The following is a 17321-nucleotide window of genomic DNA, read 5'->3' as shown; positions in this document are numbered from 1 at the left end:
ACCCGATTTTCCAGGTGTTGTGTGTCTCAGTTCCCCTGGCTAGGAAAAGGGACTCCCTTCCCCTTCCGCTTCCCAGGTGAGGCGATGCCTCGCCGTGCTTCAGCTCTCGCTGGTCAGGCTGCAGCAGCTGACCAGCACCGATTGTCCGGCACTCCCTAGTGAGATGACCCCAGTACCTCAGTTGAAAATGCGGAAATCACCGGTCTTCTGTGTCGCTCGTGCTGCGAGTTGGAGACTGGAGCTGTTCCTATTCGGCCATCTTGCTCCGCCCCCCCGATTCATTTTCTTTATTGGCCTGTTCAGTGAATCAGTTTCTTCCTGGTTCAGTCTTGGGAGGGTGTATGTGTCCAGGAATGTATTCAACTCTTTTAGATTTTCTAGTTTGTGTGTATAGAGATATTTGATAAAAAAGAATATCTGCACATGCACACGTATGCTTATTGCAGCACTATTTACATTAGCAAGGACTTGGAATCAACCCAAATGTCCATCAGTGACAGACTGGATTAAGAAAATGTGGCACGTATACACCATGGAATACTATGCAGCCATAAAACGGATGAGTTCGTGTCCTTTGTAGGGACATGGATGCAGCTGGAAACCATCATTCTCAGCAAACTATCGCAAGAACAGAAAACCAAATACTGCATGTTCTCTCTCATAGGTGGGTATTGAACAGTGAGATCACTTGGACACAGGAAGGGGAACATCACACACTGGGTCCTATTGTGGGGAGCAGGGAGAGGGGAGGGATAGCATTAGGAGGAATACCTAATGTAAATGACGAGTTAATGGGTGCAGCACACCAACATGGCACAAGTATACATATGTAACAAACCTGCACATTGTGCACATGTACCCTAGAACTTAAAGTATAATAATAGAGAAAAGAATATCTGTCATTTGATATATTTTTCCTCCAATTAAAAGACCTCTAATAGTAGTTTAGGGTCTTCATTATTAGTTTTAAATATGTAGAAAACTATTTCTCACTTACCTGGGCAAAATAAATGGCTATCTATAGCTCTTTTCAGGTCTTCTTTTCAGGAAAAGGTCAAGTCTTGTGCTCTTTAACCTCTTCCCTGATGTGCCTATATGAAGAGTGGGGAGGCCTGGCTTGGCAGCAGTTCATGTGAAAAATAACAACGCATCTTAAATGATCATAATTTTTGTGTGAGGCAGCAGTGTGTTGTGGTGGCCGTAAATGCTAATACAAGCTTAGGCTTTGTCAATGAAAGATGTGAGGATATGGTTTTCTTCCTGTGCCTTATGCATCTAGATCATGTCTGGCACACTGTATTCACTTTGAGGGACTGAGACTGAAGCTGGGCATTGACAATATAGGATACAGATGACTAGGACAGCAGTAGGTCAGGAAGTCTGTCATTCATTAAATATTTGAAAGGACTGAGGGTGTTTTGCTTAGGAGGAATCCAAGGTATATTAGTCCATTTTTGTGCTGCTGATAAAGACGTACATGAGATTGGGCAATTCACAAAAGAAGGAGGTTTAATGGACTTGCAGTTCCACATGGGTGGGAAGGCCTCACAATCAAGGCAGAAGGCAGGGAGGAGCAAGTTACATCTTACATGGATGGCAGCAAGCCAGAAAAAGAGAGCTTGTGCAGGGAAACTCCTTCTTATAAAACCATCAGGTCTCATGAGACTTATTCACTGTTATGAGAACAGCACAGAAAAGACCTGCCCCCATGTTTCAGTTACCTCCCACTGGGGCCCTCCCACAACACGTGGGAATTCAAGATGAGATTTCAGTAGAGACACAGCCAAACTGTATCATTCCACCTCTGGCCCCTCTGAAATCTCATATCCTCACATTTCAAAACCAATCATGCCTTCCCTACCATCCCCCAAAGTATTAACTCATTTCAACATTAACTCAAAAGTCCACAGTCCAAAGTCTCATAGGAGACAAGGCAAGTCCCTTCTGCCTATGAGCCTGTAAAATCAAAAGCAAGTTAGTTACGTAGATACATTTGGGTAAATACACCCATTTCAAATGGGAGAAATTGGCCAAAACAAAGGGACTACAGGCCCCATGCAAATTTGAAATCCAGTGGGGCAGTCAAATCTTAAAGCTCAAAAAATGATCTCCTTTGACTGCATGCCTCACATCCAGCTTACAATGATACAAAAGATGGGTTCCCATGGTCTTGGGCAGCTCTGCCCCTGTGGCTTTACAGGGTACAGCCTCCCTCCTGGCTGCTTTCATGGACTGGCATTGAGTTTCTGCAGATTTTCCAGGTGTGCGGTGTAAGCTGTTGGTGGATCTACCACTCTGGGGTCTGGAGGATGGTGACCCTCTTCTCACAGCTCCACTAGGTGGTGCTCGAGTAGGGACTTTATGTGGGTGATCCGACCCCACATTTTCCTTCTGCACTGCCCTAGCAGAGGTTCTCTATGAGGGCCCCACCCCCACGGCAAACTTCTGCCTGGGCATCCAGGTGTTTCTATGCATCTTCTGAAATCTAGGTGGAGGTTCCCAAACCTCAATTCTTGACTTCTGCACACACGTAGGCTCAACACCATGTGGAAGCTACCAAGGCTTGGGGCTTCCACCCTCTGAAGCAACAGCCCAAGCTATACCTTGGCCCCTTTTAGTCACGACTCAAGTGGCTGGGACACAGGGCACCAAGTCCCTACACTGCACACAGCAGAGGGACCCTGGGTCTGGCACATGAAACCATTTTTTCCTCCTAAACCTCTGGGCCTTTGATGGGAGGGGCTGCTGCAAAGGTCTCTGACATGCCCTGGAGACATTTTCCCCATGGTCTTGGGGATTAACATTAGGCTTCTCATTACTTATGTAAGTTTCTATAGCTGGCTTGAATTTCTCCTCAGAAAATGGGATTTTTCTTTTCTATCACATTGTCAGGCTGCAAATTTTCCAAACTTTTATGCTCTGTTTGCTTTCTAAAACTGAATGCCTTTAACAGCACCCAAGTCAGCACTTGAATGATATGCTGCTCAGAAATTTCTTCTGTGAGATATTCTAAATTATCTTGCTCACGTTCAAAGTTCTGCACACCTCTAGGGCAGGGGTAAAATGCCATCATTCTCTTTGCTAAAACATAACAAGAGTCACCTTTGCCCTAGTTCCCAACAAGTTCCTCGTCTCCATCTGAGACCACCTCAGCCTGGATTTCATTGTCCATAACATTATCTGCATTTTGATCAAAGCTGTTCAACAAGTCTCTGGGGAGTTCCAAACTTTCCCACATTTTCCTGCCTTCTTCTGAGCCCTCTAAACTGTTCCAACCTCTGCCTGTTACCCAGTTCCAAAGTTGCTTCCACATTTTTGGGTATCTTTTCAACAGCACCCTACTCCCAGTACCAGTTTACTATATTAGTCCATTTTCATGCTGCTGATAAAGACATACCTGAGACTGGGCAATTTATATAAGAAGGAGGTTTAATGGACTTACAGTTCCACATGGCTGGGAAGGTCTCACATTCATGGCAGAAGGCAAGGAGGAGCAAGTCACATCTTACGTGGATGGTGGCAGGCAAAAAAAGGAGAGCTTGTGCAGGGAAACTCCTTCTTATAAAATCATCAGGTCTAGTGAAACTTATTCACTATCATGAGACCAGCATGGGAAAAGATCTGCCCCCATGATTCGATTACCTTCCACCAGGTCCCTTCTACAACACATGGGAATCAAGATGAGATTTGAGTGGGAACACAGCCAAACCATATCACTAGGATAGCTGACAGGAATCTGCAAATGAAAGAGGTTGTAGATTCTTTATGGTTCCAGATGGCACAACTATAGACCTTGGAAAACAATGAGATGGAGTTTCTCTTTGGGTATATATATACCCAAGAGATTATATATATATACACACACACACACACGTATAATTTATTTATCTTTGGCTTAATATGAATACATTATATATTACATAATATGTAACATATTAAGACTGAATATATTAATATATGAATATATATGGCAAATCCTCAAATAATGTCATTTTGTTCAGTATCATTTTGTTACCACTTTGATGAGAAAAAAAAAAACAATTCCCAGCTGGGGCTATCGTCACTGTGGGGTCTGCACATTCTCACCATGCCTGCATGGGTTTTCTCTGGATTCTCTGCTTTCCTCTCATATCTCCAAGACGTTCATGTTAAGTGAATTGGTGTGTCTATGTGGTCCCAGTCTGAGTGAATGTGGGTGTCTGGGAGTGCACACTGCAATGAGATGGTGTCCTGTCCAGATCTGGTTCCTGCCTTGGGTAAATAATTATTGTATTTGATCTTATTAATCTTTCCTAACTGTATGTATAGCTCACATTTATTTCAATGTTTACTATTAGAAGTGTTTTGGTCTTTATTTAGAAGTTTGGGGATATTTTTGTGGCCAGAAATATGCTGTAGGAACTTAACTCTTGTTTATATCAATTAGTCTAGAGTAAAATTGGTTTCATTATATCTTGTTTCACTTAAAGTTGCACTTTCTAAAAATTTGCACTTTCTAAGAACTTATGGATATGTGAGGACTTACTGTATATGAATGAATATATTACTATATGAATATATATGCATACATACACAATATACACATACTTGCACACACATGCACACACACATATGTGTGTGTGTCTGTGTGTATATATATATATGTAGTCTAGTAATGGATTAGACCTTAGAAGGGTCACTGAAGGTATTTAAGCTGAGGCTGGATGGATCTCTTCCAAGAGATAGTATAAACTGCTTTTCTTTTTGGATTCATTCATTCATTAATTCATTCACTTCTTATGGAGCGTTTTCTATGTGCCACACACTGCTCCTAGTACTGTGGAGACAGATAAATACTGGGCAAGAAGTTGGATTAAAAAACTTTAAAGACCTCATTATATCTGTGGTCAAAAGAAGTTGCTTGATGCTTTGGTGTCCTTTACCCTAAGTGTAGAGCTCTGCTTGTGTATTACCCACTCTGTGTTTTAGATGCTCCTGTGTGTTCCCATCACATGTCTTCTGTGATGTGGAGTAATACTTTATATCATTCTCTGAGTGGCTGTAGGCTTTAACTTCGTGTGTATGACAATATTTTACCTCTGTACCTTTTTTGTTTTGCTTGCGACAAAGTCTCGCTCTGTCACCCAGGCTGGAGTGCAGTGGCACGATCTTAGCTCACGGCAATCTCCTCCTCCTGGGTTCAAGCGATTCTCCTGCCTCAGCCTCCTGAGGAGCTGGGATTACAGGCACCAGCCATCGTGCCTGGCTAATTTTTGTATTTTTAGTAGAGATGGGGTTTTGCTATGTTGGTTAGGCTGGTCTTGAACTCCTGACCTCAAGTGATCTGCCTATCTTGGCCTTCCAAAGTGCTGGGATTACAGGCATGAGCCACCGTGCCCAGTCATCTCCCTACCTTTGAACAAAGAGGTTAAAGTTGAATGTGAAGTCAGCTTGTGATAGAATAATGTTGATTTTTCATGGGAAACATTTAATTCCAGGCTAGGTGAATAGGTTTTTAAAGATTCAATATTTACCAGAAAGTATGGGAGAGCACAATGCTTTTTAAATGTAAGGTGATATTATTTATTCACATTATTGGAAGTTCACTGCCCTGCAAGCGTATATGGAAGAGTCTGGCTCCAAAGTTATGCTTTTATTTTTCTGAGGAAAGTTATAGTTTCTCCACACTAAGATACCGAATCTTCAACTTCAATATTTGTAAATTGACTATATATCTGGACTACTTCTGTTTCATTCTGTAGAGATCAGATAGTATCAGAAAAAAGCAGAGATGCAAAGAGCAAAGTGTGCAGATTTAGAGGTGATATTGGGGTCTCTGTACATTATGTCCTGTCAAGTAAAGCCAGCTGTTCATTTGTTTCATGTCTAGGTTTGGAATTCACCCAGTTGCAGGCCGCATGCCTGGTCAGCTTAATGTGCTGCTGGCTGAGGCTGGAGTGCCATATGATATTGTGTTGGAAATGGATGAGATCAACCATGATTTTCCAGGTAAGTGATGGGGGCAATGGTGAAGTTTGAATATTCTTACTGTGAATAAAGCAGTGCAGATTTGGGATATAAATTGTAGATTCAGTGAAGACTGACTAGTCAGATGAAAAAGAACTTATACCTGGTAGATATTCAGTTGAAATTAAATAAGTGAAAGATAGTATTGAATAAGGTACAAAAGATTCATAAACAGCACAGGTAAATTTTTTTCCCCTGTGAAGAACTGAAGGATGGTGAAAACCTTGGGGTATAGTATAGAAATACTGAAGACTGGGAATCTGGGCAGACCTGGCTTTTGAATCCAGATCCTGATTCTCAGTAGCTTGTTACCCAACCTCAGGCTCTTCGTTTATGAGTGCTTCTGTTGATAATTTAGTGTCTGATTCTTGCCAGTCTCTGAGATTTTACTGGTTTCTGATTGTACTAATGTATGACTGGTGAAGTAGTTTTCTCTTTCTTTTCTTTTTAAAAAGTACTAGAATTTCCCTAGATAAGGTGCTGTACTTTATAGCTGTCATAGGGTAGATGTTGAATGGTAATGACATTTGGCCCAAGCCTATGCTTGTTAAAATTAAACCATTTCCCTCTGGCAAATATCCACTGTAAACTTAAAAAATGCTGTTTATTAGAAAAAGTAATGAAATTATGTATATGTCTAGATTCACATGGCATTTTTTGGCAACATTCTAAGGTAGTTTATATTGCAGTTCTTAAAGAGGAAACTTAGGCCTTTTAAATTTTATGTCCCTTTTCAGATTCTATTGTTGTTAAATTATGTGTAACACCAGCCAGTTCCAGGAATTATGGACATGACTTTAATGCAGATTTTGAGACCATTGTCTTGACATCAGACTGCATCTCAAGGGGTCATCTTATTTTATTTTTATGTATCTTTTTTAAACTTTTATTGTAGATTCATGGGTACATGTGCAGGTTTGTTACATGGTTATATTGTGGGATGCTGAGGGTTAGATGTAGTGAGCATAGTACCCCGCAATTTTTCAACCCTTGCCCATGTCCCTCCCACCCCATTCTGGTAGTCTCCAGGTTCTATTGTTGCCATATTTATGTCCCTGAGCACCCAGTGTTTAGCTCTCACTTATAAGTGAGAATGTGTGGTATTTGGTTTTCTGTTCCTGTGTTAATTTGCTTAGGATAATGACCTCCAGCTGTTTCCATGTTGCTGGAAAGGACATAATTTCCATCTTTTTTATGGCTGTGTAGTGTTCCATGGTGTATATGTACCACATTTTCTTTATCCAGTGCACCATTGATCGACATCTAGGTTGATTCTATGTCTTTGCTATTGTGAATAGTGCTGCAATGAACGTGCTAGTGAATGTGTCTTTTGGTAGAAAGATTTGTTTTCTTTTGGATATGTACGCAGTAGTGGGATTGCTAGGTCACGTAGAAGTTCTAAGTTCTTTGAGAAATCTCCAAATTGCTTTCCACAGTGGCTGAACTAATTTACATTTCCACAAACAGTGTGTAAATGTTCCTTTTTCTCCACAGCCTTGCCAGCATCTGTTATTTTTTTGACTTTTATTAATAGCCATTCTGACTGGTGTGAGATAGTAATTTCACTGTGGTTTTGCTTTGTATTTCTCTTATGTTTAGTGATGTTGAACATTTCTTCATGTTTGTTGACCACTTGTATGTCTTCTTTTGAGAAATGTCTGTTCATGTCTTTTGCCCATTTTTAAAATGTGTGTGTTTTTTTTGCTTGTTAAGTTCCTTATAGATTCTGGATATTAGACCTCTGTCCAATGCATGCATAATTTGTGAATATTTTCTCTCATTCTGTAGCTTGTCTGTTTACTCTGTTAGTTTCTTTTGCTAGGCAGAAGCTCTTTAGTTTAATTAGGTCTCACTTGTCAATTATTGCATTGTTGCAATTGCTTCTGAGGACTTAGTCATAAATTTTTCCCAAGGCTGATGTTCAGAATGGTGTTTTCTAGGTTTTCTTCTTCGATTCTTATAGTTTGAGGTTTAAGTGGTCATTTTAAAGGTTGAAAGTGGAATGCAAATTTTGTAAAATCATGTGACACTATAGCAAGATCATTTTGAGATCAAAAAAGGGTTATAAAGTCAGATTAGTTAGATTTATTGAGAGGGGAGAAGCATAATAATGCAGGCTGTAGTCAAGATAGTCAAGTTCAGGCCGGGCGCGGTGGCTCAAGCCTGTAATCCCAGCACTTTGGGAGGCCGAGACGGGCGGATCACGAGGTCAGGAGATGAAGACCATCCTGGCTAACCTGGTGAAACCCCGTCTCTACTAAAAATACAAAAAACTAGCTGGGCGACGTGGCGGGCGCCTGTAGTCCCAGCTACTCGGGAGGCTGAGGCAGGAGAATGGCGTGACCCCGGGAGGCGGAGCTTGCAGTGAGCTGAGATCCGGCCACTGCACTCCAGCCCGGGTGACAGAGCAAGACTCCATCCAAAAAAAAAAAAAAAAAAAAGATAGTCAAGTTCAAATGCAAAACCTACTGCTTTTTAGCTGTGTGACATTGGTTGAGTTGCTTCACCTCTCTGATAAAGTTCCTTGTAAAGTGCCTGGCACAAGTGTGAATCCTATGTTTTTGTTATTGTTATTATAAAGTAAAGATCACTATAATTTGTCTGAAAATATGTAAGAGTGACCTTTTGAGTTTTGTATTCTTTCTTTTTTCTTTTATTATATAGATACTGATTTGGTCCTTGTAATTGGAGCTAATGACACTGTTAATTCAGCAGCTCAAGAAGATCCCAACTCTATTATTGCAGGCATGCCAGTCCTTGAGGTCTGGAAATCAAAGCAGGTAAAGTTTCAGTCTTGTATTTCATTCTGATAATCAAAGGTTACTTAAAATATACACACAGAACTTTCTTTGATCATTTGATAAGAAATGATGATGCCTTCTAGGAGGTCCGGGACTGAGGGCATGTTTAGGGCCCAGTTTCCTATGTCCAGCTTCTGTCTGTTCTCTGGCCACCAGAGAACCTGAGTGAATGCCCTAATCACAAGTAGAACCAGATGAGATTATGTGGGTGGATTAACAAAATCTGTAACCACAGCTGAAAAAAGAGCTGTGAGCTTTTGTAATGAGTCTGGCTAAATTCCAGATGGAGTCCTGTGAAGCAGATGGCTTCCCTCTGGGACAGGGAGTCAGTATCAATCGCCTTCATATACCAAGATGAGCATATTTTTTTCATTTAACTTTCTGAAAGGGAATTTATAAGTTGTTATAGAGTGTCTAGCAGGAAGGTGATTTAGAAATCCAAACAATAACGTGGCATAAGGAAGCAAGCTTCACTCATGTATATTACTTCTGAAAAAGCTAATTGCTAGATTTTAGATAACTCAAAGGCTTGTAAATTTTCCTCTGCCTCAGCAGTAGGCACATTTTACCACCACTGAGGCTCCTCTGCATTTAAAAAATCATAATAACATAATGTACATTTCCATTTAATTTTGTTTCTTTTTATTATAAATATGAGAGTTTAAAACTTAGTATTTGTGATGAGTAGACATAAAATATACTTGTTCATGTGTGTATGAAAAGTTGTATCCGTAGTCAATATTTGAGAATTTGTGAAGTGCATTACTATACTAATGCTATAAGAAAAAGAATACATTTGCACTGCTTCTATTTTTTGATAGATTACGTGTCCTAGTAGACCACAGAAAAGCTTTTCATTTCATTAAGAACTGACTTGATATTCAGCAGGACAGCAATATCCATAACTCATGTCATTGTAAATGTCTATAACATATCAATATTATACATTGACTTACATCTTCCATTTTGATGCGTAAGAACATTCTGTTAGTCATTAGCTCTGTTATTGTGAGAAGCTGGATTGCTCTTTGGGCTTTTATCCTAGAACTTCCTGATATACTTTAAAGTCATAGAAAAGAATAACATAGTTTTCCCACCCAGCCTCATCTGTTTTAGAATTTGTAGTGGAAACTTATGCACTAAACTTGTTTTCTTTAGCACATTCATAGAAAAACACTTATTTTGCTGACTAGAAAATGGTATACATGGTCTTTATAGAGAAAAAAGCACTAAGAAGAAAATAATTGTAATCTTGTCACTCAGAGATAAATTATTAACACGACTTTTTCTCTAATGGATATAAGAATAAGGCCACACTTAAGTATTAAAGTTAATACAATGTAAACATATGTTAAAAATACTTCTTGTGTAAAGTCCCTGCACTAAATAATTAGTAGAGGTACATGCCTTGTTCAAAGGTAGTGAAGAACAATGTTTGTGTGCCTAACATGTCCTAGACAGGTCTGTTAAATACACTATGTCATTTTATCTCTGGTTCTCAGGTGATTGTTATGAAGAGGTCTTTGGGCGTTGGCTATGCTGCAGTGGACAATCCAATCTTCTACAAACCTAACACGGCCATGCTTCTAGGTGATGCCAAGAAAACATGTGACGCGCTCCAGGCGAAAGTTAGAGAATCCTATCAGAAGTAAATATTAAGGATCAAGCTGTTGGCTAATAAAGCCACCTCTGCAGTTGTGGGAACAGGAAAGTAAAGTATCAGTATACATGGTGATGTACATCTGTAGCAAAGCTCTTGGAAGAAAAGGAAGACTGAAGAAAGCAAAGCAAATACTGTATAGAGAGATTTTTCAAAAGCAGTGATCCCTCAATTTTAAAAAAGGATTGAAAATTCTAAATGTCTTTCTGTGCATATTTTTTGTGTTAGGAATCAAAAGTATTTTATAAAAGGAGAAAGAACAACCTCATTTTAGATGTAATCGTGTTGGATTTTTTATGCCTCCTCAGTAACCAGAAATGTTTTAAGAAACTAAGTGTTTAGGATTTCAGGACTTAAGATTATACATGGCTCTGAAATATCTGACACAATGTAAACATTGCAGGCACCTGCATTTTGTTTTTTTTTCAACAAATGTGACTAATTTGAAACTTTTATGAACTTCTGAACTGTCCCCTTGCGATTTAACCACAGTTCGAATTAACCATATCAAATCAGTTTTAATTTTTTAAACTGTACCTCAGAGTCTATATTTCAAGGGCATATTTTCTCACTACTATTTTAATACATTAAAGGACTAAATAATCTTTCAGAGATGCTGGAAACAAATCATTTGCTTTATATGTTTCATTAGAACACCAATGAAACATACAACTTGAAAACTAGTAATAGTTGTATTTTAGAAAATCCCATTTCTAATTGGAGATCTGTTTAATTTCAATCAACTTATAATGTGTAGTACTGTATTAAGTGCACTTGAGTGGAATTCAACATTTGACTAATAAAATGAGTTCATCATGTTGGCAAGTGTAGTAGCAATTATCTCTGGTGACAAAAGAGTAAAATCAAATATTTCTGCCTGTTACAAATATCAAAGGAAGACCCGCTACTATGAAATAGATGACATTAATCTGTCTTCACTGTTTATAATAGGGATGGACTTTCTTTTAAATCAGTGTGTGTTTTGAGGTCTTATGTAATTGATGACATTTGAGAGAAATGGTGGCTTTGTTTTAGCTACCTCTTTGTTCATCTAAGCACCAGTAAAGATCATGTCTTTTTATACAAGTCTAGATTTTCTTTGTGACTTTGCTACTGTGCCTAAAGCTCTAAATATAGGTGAATGTGTGATGAATACTCAGATTATTTGTCTCTCTATGTAATTAATTTGATACTAAGTTTCTCAAAAAATTATTAACACATGAAAGACAATCTCAAAATCAGAAAAAGAAGTAGTACAAATTTTGTTACTGTAATGCTCATGTTTAGTGAGTTTAAAACACACAGTATCTTTTGGTTTTATAATCAGTTTCTATTTGGCTGTGCCTGAGATTAAGATCTGTGTGTGTATGTGTGTGTGTGTGTGTACGCGCGCGTGTGTGGTAAAACAGAAAAGACTTTTTTAAAAGTTTTAAGTGATAAATGCAATTTGTTAATTGATCTTAGGTCACTGGTAAACTCAGGGCTGAATTATATCATGAATATTCCATTAGAAGAAAGTAAACACCATCTTTATTCCTGCCCTTTTCCTTCTCTCAAAGTAGTCATAGCTATATCTAGAAAGAAGCAATTTTGATTTCTTGAAAAGGTAGTTCCTACACTCAGTTTGAACTAAAGATAATCATACTTGGATTTATTAATTTATTTTTGTCATAGTAACATTTTAAATTTATATATATTTTTACTTAGTATGATCTTACTCTTTGCTATTTGCCAATCCTTTGTCATCAGTTGTGTTAAGTGAATTGAAAAGTCATGCTCTGTTCATTTTATTTTACTTTATTGGTTAAGATATTTAAAGGATTTTTGTATATGTAATTTCTTAAATTAATATTCCAAAAGGTTAGTGGACTTAGATTATAAATTATGGCAAAAATCTAAAAACAACAAAAATGATTTTTATACATTCTAGTTCATTATTCTTTTTCCAATAAGTCTACAATTGGTAGAATATGGATTATTTATTTTTGTATTATTCACTGTAATCTTTTGATATTTAAGTATAATATTTTAAAAAATTTATTGTACTTATAGTCGTCACCAAAAAAAAAAAAAAAAAAAAAAAAAAAAAAATTAATCCATAGGTAGTGAAATGCTAATGTTGGATTTGTCTTTTAGGGCTTACTACTATCTTTATTTTCTCATTTGTCTTAAATTAGGAGTTTGTTTTTAAATTACTCATCTAAGACAAAAAATGTATATAAGTAAATGTATAATTTTACACATTATATATGTTTATATTGCTACCCATGTATCTTTCTGGACAGTTTTTTTTTTTTTTTTGAGACGGAGTCTCGCTCTGCCGCCCAGGCTGGAGTGCAGTGGCCGGATCTCAGCTCACTGCAAGCTCCGCCTCCCGGGTTCACGCCATTCTCCTGCCTCAGCCTCCCAAGTAGCTGGGACTACAGGCGCCCGCCACGTCGGCCAGCTAGTTTTTTGTATTTTAGTAGAGACGGGGTTTCACCATGTTAGCCAGGATGGTCTCGATCTCCTGACCTCGTGATCCGCCCGTCTCGGCCTCCCAAAGTGCTGGGATTACAGGCTTGAGCCACCGCGCCCGGCCTCTGGACAGTTTTCTAACATGTAGACTCTATCATTTTATATTCTCTTTTTTTCTAGGAATTAGAATAGAGAGGACTAATACAGACTAGTAACATCTTCATGTAGTAGGCTTTTAGCCCTTTACTGAGTCAGGAAATATCAGTTAAGTATTTGGTAATGAATTTGGAAAGTGAACCGTGGCCTTTCTGATTCTACCCAAGTCATGAGCCTAACTTTTAGATTTTGTCATATTCTTGCATCCAATATAAATATAAAATATATTATTTATCAGTAAACTTTAAGGTTTCATACAATTTATCTGATCCCAAAGCTTCATTCTTTAAAAGTAGTAACTTGTGACTCATATGTTCATCTAACCGAGGGACAAATGTTCTAGTCCCTGAGGCATAAGTCTTGTGACTTAAAGCATTTGAGTACTGGAAAGCTCTTTTGTGTAACTAGGAAGAATAGTCCAAATATCTAATTTATAGTTCACCAGTTTTTGAAAGCATTTGCCAACAAATATTATTCGGTGAGAATAGTAAACAACAACAACAAAAATCCAAAACCCTTCCCTTCAGTGGCAGCAACTTGCATAATCCAGGTGTTCTTTAGATTCTCAAAGGAAAGAAGAATTAGGCTAATTAACAAGGAGGAAAAGAATTTTTCTAAGTGAAACTTTTAAAGTATTGTTTAGTAAAGTAGCAGAAATGGTCACATTTGGACTTCAAAGCACTCAGAGTTCTTAAACTTTTGTCTCTTAGAAGTTACATATTAGGCTGAGGAATTGAACTTTTAAAAAATTATTTAAGTGAATTAGAGGCATTTAGTGTGGGATATGTTGTAATTCTGAGTGGAAATCTTTTGAATATCGGCAACAAAATGATGTATATGATGAGAACAGTAATTAGAGCAACCAATATTTGAAGCTCCTATATATAATGATTAAGATAGTGGTAGAAAAAAATAGACCATAGAAGATAATTTATTTGGGGAAATAGTTGGGAATCCTAACGGAATGGTAGACAAAGCTAAGAACTTTAAAAGTTGAAACCCTAAATAGTGGGGAGATATTACATCACTGTCATGTTGATTGTGAATGCATATGGCTGCCTCATCATTCTATGGAAAATATTTGTACTTCATGTTTTGCCAAAGATTACTGCCTTGAGCTCTGCCTTCCAGTTATTGCCAAAAGCATATTTATGAAGGATAACACTAGTGTAAAAATTGCCTAAAAGATATAGAGTCCAGTTTGTCCCTGGATATTTCATATTTTATCCATAGACAAAACCAGATCTTCAGAGAGCTGGACAGTTAGGCCACATTGTTTGGGTCACTGTGAAAAACAGACATAAAGACATTGGAATGAAGAGAGTCAAAGTGATCTTGCTGGCCTAAAGTGACTGTGAATTCAGAGGGGAGTCCACATGGCAGCTATAGGATAGTGGCAAGGAGAAGTGGTTGTCATGGACTTTGAGAAGAATTGAGGAAGGGGATGTGGATTTGGGGGAATGTAGGTGACACTTAGGATGATGGTGGCTAGTTCTTTCCCTCCATGGAGACAAGTGAAAAGGAAGTGGGAGCCCAGAGCAAGGAAGTGGGGGATGCTTAAGTTTCCCTATGTGAAGATAGGATATGAAGATCTAATAAACTTTTTGTCATCCTCCTTCCTGTTGCATTTGGGAATATGAAAATACAAAGTATCTGTGTGATATGATGTAGGGAATAATAAAAACCTTTGGAAAAGGACCATTTAGAAATTGAAATAACCCCATTTTTTTTCTATTCTCTTACTTCATTTTTGGTTTACTGTGGGAAAAGTAGAACTCAGGAATGTCTACAGTCAGGGATAGAATTAGACTCCACCAGTGAAGTTTTGCACTTCATATTTTGCCAGTGATTACCACCTTGTGTTATGCTTTTCAGTGTCTTTCTGGAACTGATTTTTTAAAAGCCAGTGAGTTATTATTAGTCAGACTTGTCTTTTTTTTTTTTTTTCCTCCCATTTAGGGGTGCAGTTTTCACAAAATACAGTGATTAACGCTAATGGAGCAGGGTCCTGTGCCTGGCTAATTCTCTTTAGACTTTGTGATTCTAGTCCCCAGTTAGACACATGGAGGCAGCAGCATCAGTGGGTTAGAACTGAAAGGTCATGTCTAAAACTCTCCAGAGAAAAGGGAGGATGTGAGACTAAATAACCCCTTTGTGCTATGAGAGGAGGGAGATAATTTCTTCCCCAGAGGGATGAAGCAGAATTCCATCCCTTATCTTTAGGATGATTTGTCACTAGTCTGAGTTTAATGGAACACTGTGCTTCAGAAATCATTTCTTCTAGAAAGAGCCTTTTAAAGCTTTACTGACTCATGGAAAATTTCGTGTCCTTAAATTATAGCTAACTCTCTGGTTTTGTCCCATTAGGATATATATGGGCATGGAAGCTTACACATAGTTCAGGTCCACATCCTTGTATCTGACTGGGAGTAACTGCCCCATGAGCACTGGGTACAGTTATAGTAACTAGGAAGTGTGTTTTTTTAAGGATTAGAATCACCATTATAAATGAGACCAATAGAACATTCAAAGACTATAACACAAAAATCGTATGGGGATACTATATGTGTAAGGATTTCAGAATATCTGTCCTGGCTTCAGTCCTCGTTGTAATGCGTCTTTCCCAGAATACCATTTTATACATGCTGCTCCAAAGGGTGGATTTTAGTGATGAACTCAGTATGAATATTTAGATGGTGGCATTGTTTTGAAAGGTGTTACTGTTTTCTACAAAATGAATCAATTTTGGTTATGATTACATTTCTAGAGTATATTGCCTCTTGATAAATTAAGCACAAAGGCATATATATATATATAAATATGTATAAACACACATATAATATATATTATGTGTATATATTATGTAAATAAATATACATATATAACCATGCCAGGCGGAGGAAGGGGAATGTATACTATATATGTTTCTCATTGACTCCTGTTCAAGACTCGTTATCTGGAATTTTATTCTGGCTCAATTTTTTTTCTTTTTTTTTAAGGTTATAGATAGAAAGACCTTGTTCCTTTATTTATTTAAAGTGTTCAATGGGTGGATAATAGTAATAGCATCTATTAGTTAATGAGTGCTCATTTTGTGCTAGGCAACATTCCATTAACATCCTGTGGGTTTCAGTGCATCCTACAGTAGAAAATGGCAGAGTTGGACTTAAACTGAAATCTGGCTGATGGCGAGGTCCACTTAACCATTCAACTGACTTCTGTTAAAAATAAAGGAAAGCATGCAAGTCATAAAAGGGAAAAAAAGCAGTTAAACTTCATCAGTAAGATGCCATTTATTTATAAAATGACAAGAAAAGATGTTTCCAATTTCATAGAGAAAATAAGAGCATAATTATATGCCATTTTTACATAGAATTATGAAAGTTAGTTATATAGTCATAATTTGCATTTCCACCCATTCTCTCTGTAAGCAGTTATTGCCATTTTTTTCTCATACACAAAAGCCTGTATCTGAGAATGCATCTTCCTTAGGAGCAGAAAAAAGGCAGCTTTGGATTCTCCACCTTTCTGGGTTTTGCTTTCCAGAACAGTACCGGCTCCGCCTCCTCGCTTGCTTTGATTTCTTGCACCTTCCTACTTTACAGCTGGTCAGACAAAAGCTTTTTGCTGAGGATTTTCATTTCTCAAAGGCCACAAACTCGATGTGCCAAAATACGACTTCGTTTTCCTATAACTGAAACGAATTCCTCTCTTGAGCCTCTATATTCTCTGTTGATGTAAATTTCACCTCAGTTCAGCATGTTTCCTTCTCGTTCTCCTACTGCTGGGGACACATCTTCATTCAAAGGCAAAGTGGGTGGGCACCAAGGTAAATGACCTAATGTCACAGTTTTGTGTACTGAGTTGTGTCCTGGTCTTCATCCATCCTGTCTGGCATCCCTTAGAAGCACATTGTCATAGCTAGTCCTGGTTACTGATAGCTTTGTACACTGACATTCTCTACTTCTTCTTTGGTTTAAATGAAATAGAAGTTACAAGATGTTTAAAGCAGCGTGGAATGGGAAGGAAGAAATGCATGAGGTAGAGGGTATGATAATCTCAACAGATTCTGGCAAATTTCTCCAATGACTACAACTTATATTTGGGGTGAAATTTTAGAAAGCCTGTGTAGGAGAATGGAATATTAGTGCTATTTTCACAAGGAAAATAGTAGGTATTCTATTTAAATAATTTATGATGGAATTGATCTAAGCAAAAAAAAAAAAAAAAAAAAAAAAAAA

At 37.9% G+C, this 17321-nt stretch overlaps 1 protein-coding gene across 4 annotated transcripts in view; it reads left to right on the top strand.

The window, feature by feature from the left end:
- Window positions 1-11553, top strand: part of NNT (nicotinamide nucleotide transhydrogenase) — a 100304-nt gene extending 88751 nt beyond the window's left edge. For 3 of the 4 annotated variants that reach the window (XM_017895960.1, XM_017895961.1, XM_017895959.1), the window contains exons 20-22: window positions 5870-5988; window positions 8671-8786; window positions 10310-11550. In XM_017895960.1, coding sequence (XP_017751449.1) covers window positions 5870-5988; window positions 8671-8786; window positions 10310-10459 — 385 coding nt within the window. In that variant the 3' untranslated portion in view covers window positions 10460-11550. Of the gene's footprint in view, window positions 1-5869; window positions 5989-8670; window positions 8787-10309 lie in introns of all 4 variants that reach the window. The other variant, XM_017895958.1, reaches the window with a different exon arrangement.
- Window positions 11554-17321: the final 5768 nt, after the last annotated feature.

This window comes from Rhinopithecus bieti, unplaced genomic scaffold (assembly GCF_001698545.2).
Source record: "Rhinopithecus bieti isolate Rb0 unplaced genomic scaffold, ASM169854v2 scaffold_28024, whole genome shotgun sequence".
Classification (NCBI taxonomy): domain Eukaryota; kingdom Metazoa; phylum Chordata; class Mammalia; order Primates; family Cercopithecidae; genus Rhinopithecus; species Rhinopithecus bieti.
This window is presented reverse-complemented; position numbering and strand designations above follow the sequence as displayed.